Source organism: Octopus bimaculoides, chromosome 4 (assembly GCF_046866305.1).
Source record: "Octopus bimaculoides isolate indiv1 chromosome 4, ASM4686630v1, whole genome shotgun sequence".
In the NCBI taxonomy this organism is placed as follows: domain Eukaryota; kingdom Metazoa; phylum Mollusca; class Cephalopoda; order Octopoda; family Octopodidae; genus Octopus; species Octopus bimaculoides.
The window spans coordinates 20,597,275-20,602,614 of NC_142931.1; the positions used below are offsets into that span (position 1 = coordinate 20,597,275).

The 5,340-nt window shown below is 34.2% G+C and overlaps 1 protein-coding gene across 3 annotated transcripts; it reads left to right on the plus strand.

The window, feature by feature from the left end:
- Positions 1–396: 396 nt before the first annotated feature.
- On the plus strand, positions 397–4,508 carry LOC106881558 (uncharacterized). 3 transcript variants are annotated; one of them, XM_089350457.1, is made up of 2 exons: positions 397–534; positions 3,673–4,508. In XM_089350457.1, exon 2 carries the CDS (start codon positions 3,689–3,691, stop codon positions 4,460–4,462), a length of 774 nt encoding a protein of 257 aa, XP_089206583.1. In that variant the 5' UTR covers positions 397–534; positions 3,673–3,688; the 3' UTR covers positions 4,463–4,508. The 3 variants fall into 3 exon arrangements, with proteins under 3 accessions (XP_089206583.1, XP_014787492.1, XP_089206581.1); XM_014932006.3 differs by having other exon boundaries at positions 465–1,636; XM_089350455.1 differs by lacking the exon at positions 397–534 and adding an exon at positions 2,299–2,445.
- Positions 4,509–5,340: the final 832 nt, after the last annotated feature.

Sequence of the window (5,340 nt, forward strand, 5' to 3'; positions counted from 1 at the left end):
CGTAAGTGTAAGAAAGAAAAATCGGTACGGGAAAGATCTATTTTCTCCAACTCTAAATTACCTCTTTACAAAGCTACTCAGCTGCTCTACTTATGGTCAACCGACTGTCCTCAGAAAATGCTATTAAATGAGATACGAGCATCGGAGCGTACGGTAGCGGGTTGGTTTGACTTTGTGGATGACATTTGTCGCAGGTGTATGCTTGCTCACGACAAAAATCTTGATGGCTTTGATGATGCTGGCTCTTATTTCAGACAGACTTTCCCCACACCTCATACTTTGGGAAATCTTTTGTTTTGGATTGCCACTTTCTATTCTCTGTGATCATATTCTGGTGTAAAGAAACTTTTTTCCAAAATTTTTTGGATTTTGTCTAAGAATGTTTTCTCTTAAGTCTACAATTCAATTTATAAACTGGGTGAGAATAAAATAGGAGGGAAGCAACGTATTCAAAATTAAGACCATGGGAGATGTAAAAATCTGATTTAGCTTTCCCGAACTACTGAAACGAATAAAAGAATGCTTCAAAAATAGGTAAATGCATCATTTCTAAAATTTTCATTTTTAATGTATTTTTCCAAAAGTACATTTAAGATTCATTTTTGTCTTGGATAAGGAAGATTCCAATTTTGTAAAAAAAAAGAAACTTTTTCCTTGTGCACCAGCATGACCGCAGCCACTTGGCTGAAACACATAAATAAATAAATAAATAAATAAATAAATATGTAATACTTCCTCTCGAGGAAAATTTGTCACACAAAATGTGTTTAGGTATAAGAAGGGAATACAACTGTCATATTTATATAAGCAAAAGTAGTACAAGAAAACGAACTAAGTAAACTTATTGGAAAAAGATCAAAATTCAAAAATTTAATGGAATTCGTGATTTACCTAGTTTAAATAATTTACTTATTCGTTTCGGTAAAATCTTTTACTATTCCCTATTATTATAAGTCCAAATTTTAATCACGCCGCTTTCCTCCCTTTGAAGTGTTGTTTACATGTGTTACAACATTTTTCACCCTTGACAAGAAAAATTAAAACGACATTTGAAATCGCACAGAAACATTCAAGATTTATTGTTTTTCAAAAAACGCTATTCCAATGTTTTCATCTCAAATGATGACAAGTACATAAATATACATTTCGCAATCTTTACTATAAAACAGAGGCCGTTTCGAATTAGTTTCATTATATATTTTCTTTTCTTAAATACTGAAATATGAAGACTTGTTTCTTAATCATATATCTTTTAATAGAAGATATTGCGTACGATAAGAAAATTACTCTTGACTAAAAGCAAGTTCCAATACAAGGCAACTAAGTAACTTTTATAAAGTCTTGGGTTGTTGTGAAGCCCCAATCATATGGCATGCAGATAGCCGTCCGACCGACGAGGTATATCCCGAAGATCTACATTTCTATTTATCCCACGTCTCTGTGAAGTTGAGGACTATAAGGCACACTCCGACACACGCTGATGAAATTGCATGGTGTAAACAGTCTGGGTATATCTATATGTCTATAAATTCTAGGTGGCTACATCGGAGGCGATCGAGTCGATCTCAGAGTGTGACAATTACTATTTTTTCCTCTACACATGACCGTGTATATCTCAGCACCGTATTTGATGTCGGTGAGTCTCTTGATGTTACAACTATTTCTGTGTGTATGTCTTTTTAAAGCTTTATGTATGTGTGTGTGTGTGTTGGTGCTTAGGTGGATTTTCGGAATAGCTCATCCGGCATACCTAATGTACCCCCATCAACTTTGTTTCCTCGTAACTTTCAGAAAAATTTATATTTTTTAAACGACGTTTTCTATAAATGCTTTATAGCGGAATTTGATTTTAAAATTGTTTTCCAAAGGATTGAGATTGGAGTTTCGAAAAATACACACGTGTCAGTTTTGTTTCCTCATTATTTTTAGAAACATGAATGTTTATAAATGGAATTTTGCACGAAGTCGTGGGGTGGAGACACACTTCTGTATGTCAACTTGGGCATACCTACACAAGTTGGATTTTGTCCGTTTTTGCCTGTGTGATACAAAAAAGAATTTGAAAAATCCCGGCGAACACAGAGAAAATCCAGCCGATGTGGCTGAGCAATTCCGAAACTCTGCTGATGCTTTTTTTTTTTTTGTATGACAGAGACTGGATGAGGTGGAAGCTTGCTGCAACGACAAACTATGCTCCTCGAATATCCTGGTGGTCTTCGTGGATGAAAAGGAAGAAATAAGTTTAAATCCATTAGAGTTATGTCCCTTAGATTTGTCTGTGTTTTTTTTTTTTTAATTGTCAATTACATATTTTATACTTAATGTTAACGATGAAATATGTAATTGTATATAAATTGTACTTTCAACAAAGACGGTATTGTTCGATTCATTCATAATAGTGATTTCATCAGAGTTAGATGCAGTTTTTGTCCCCTATACAAAACAGTTGAGTCACTTCTTATATTTGATATACTCATAACTTTGACAGATATATTATTTTATCTCTTACTGGTTTAAGTCGTTAGACTGCGGCCATGCTGAAGAGTTTTTAGTCGACTTAATCGACCCTAGTACCTAGTTTTTTTTTGGGAGGGGGGGGGGGCTAATGTAGTTTCACACCTCTCTTTGAAAAATGCAGTTTTTAAAAAGTTTTTTTTTCTTCAGATTCCTCTTTTAGATGTCAGAGATTACGAATATGCAAAAAAAAAAATTTATTAAATATTACTGTTTGTTTCTCATTTAATTTCGATTTGCATATTCTCGTCAATTCACCACGATCTCTTTAAAGTAAACGAAATAAAAAATTTAAATTGGTTGGGTGGGGTGAAATTTAAAAAAATCTTTTTTTGCATTTTCGTAATCTCCGACATTAAAACGTTGGAATCCGAGAAAAAAAAATTTTTTAATGCATTTTTCAAGGAGAGGTGCGAAGCAGCATTAGCCCCGTTTTTTTTTTTTGTTTTTTTTCAAGTATGGTACTTAATCGATTGATCTGTTTTACCGAACTACTAAGTTGGTCGGCCTGGGGCTATAGTAGAAGACACTTACCCAAGGTGCTACACAGAGGGACTGAACCCAGAACCATGTGGTTGGGAAGCAAGTTTCTTACTATACAGCCACAAAAAAAGCATTATTAAACATGAATGTCTTTTTAGAAAATTTAGTGTCATTCGTATTTGTAATGTATATTTTTTTAATTTACAGCCATAATATAAAGAGTTGTCAGTCAAAACTTAGATTGTTAGTGATGGCAACAGCAAATTATTTAAATTGGTTAACTCAGTTTAATTGCTTTTTATTGGGTTGTTAATGTTCCAGAAGGCCAATTGTGGCTGCAACATGTTTGGAGATGAAATTTTATTTGCCATATACTGACCTAAGTTTCAATGGTGATTTGATTTGCAATAAGGAATGTGTATCTATGTTTGCAAAAAGTTTTAGTGAGGAGAAGGTGATTACTTTAGGCAAACCATATATGTGACAAAGTGCAATGTTCAAACCTTAGTCATTAACTCTTGCATTTCTCTGAGAATCAAGCTAATAAGATTGATTGTGAACTTAACCTATCTTTTAGTTTTGTTTTGTTTCCTCTTTCTTTCCACTTACATATGTACACACACACACACATTCATTTTCCATGTTTTTAATATAATTTGTCTGTTCCATTTTCAGATAGCTGAAACTTAACATGTTTCGAAGAATATTTCCTTGTTGCCAACTTTTGTTTCACAAAAGTCAACTGTCGGCCAAAACTTCAGATGAATGTAATTTTATTTTAAAATGTATTAAATCTAATAGGTTCTATAACACACTTTTGACAAAACATCCTTCCATACAAGCCACAACTAAAAGTTTGTTGTCACCTCTTGAGTTATCTGAAACTTCCCTTTGTAGTTTTCCTAGCAATGCCAATCAGATCTACCATTCACTCTGTACAAAGAGCGGAAATACATTGCAAACCAAAAAGAGTAGTTTTAGTCATGTGAATGTCTCCGGTAAAATAAACATGGTTGATGTTGGTGAAAAATCAGTGACTCATCGTATTGCCAAAGCAACTGGAGTCATCTATATTGGTGAAAGAGTATTCAAACTCCTACAAGAAAATGAACTTAAGAAAGGGTCAGCCCTTATTGTTGCAGATATAGCTGGAATAATGGCAGCTAAAGAAACCAGTCGTTTCATTCCATTATGTCATAGCATTCCTGTGGTCAAAGCAGAGTTAACTTTTCAAATGAATGAAGCTAAGTACTGTGTGCGTGTAACATCAGAAGTCCATACGATGGCTCAGACAGGAGTTGAAATGGAAGCTTTAATGGCAGTATCTGTAAGTTTACTCACCATATATGACATGTGTAAAGCAGTTAATAAAAATATGGTTATTAGTGATATTAAGCTTCTCTCAAAGACTGGAGGTAAAACTGACTTCAATGCTTCATATGATGAAAAAGAAAATGCAATATAAATGTATATAAATGTTATAACAATAAAAATTTTAAATCTTGTTTTAATTCCTGTTTTAAACCAAGTTTTGTTTTTATCCAGGCATCATGGTATGTCATCTTTTGTCATTATCATCATCATCATTTAACATCCGTCTTCTATGCTGGCATGGGTTGAACACCTCGACAGAAGCAGACAAGCCAGAAGACTGCACTATCTGTTTTGGCATGGTTTTTATGGCTGGATGCCCCTCCTAACACCAAACACCTTACAGAGTAGACTGAATGCTTTTTATGTGGTACCAGCACCTGTGAAGTCCCTGAGTAACTTGCAAGACAAAGATTCTTTGAGAAAGGGGATATTGAAGGAGGTGGCTTTATGCCAGCTGATGAGAGGTTGGAGTATGACAGAGGGACAGAAACAGGTGTCTTGCTATAATGGAGAAACATGGTAACCTGAGTCAGGGAAAAAGCAAGAGAGATAGTGACAATGTGCCAGGGCATATTCACAAAGTACAAGAATGTGAATATAAATGGGATGGTAGAAGATTGTCCAGGGTGTGTGAGTAGGGAGTTCATGTAAATGCAAAAAGGTGGGAGGGGGGAATGTAGTGACTGGTGAAACCTGGGTATATAGGGTGGTAACAGGATAGCATTTTTTGTTTACTTGTTAAATTTTATAAACTTTTTCCTTATTTTATAACAGATAATTTTATTTTCTATGTCTACATGTAAATGAGATTAACATCGTTTTTACATCTTATTTTCCATGCTGGCATGGGTAGGATTTCTTTTTTTATGAGGATCAGTCGTCATTCTTCTGTTCATATCTTTTTTGTTTTCCACTTTTGCAGATTCTTTATAAGAGCATCATTTGATGTTGTTTTACCTAAATATCATT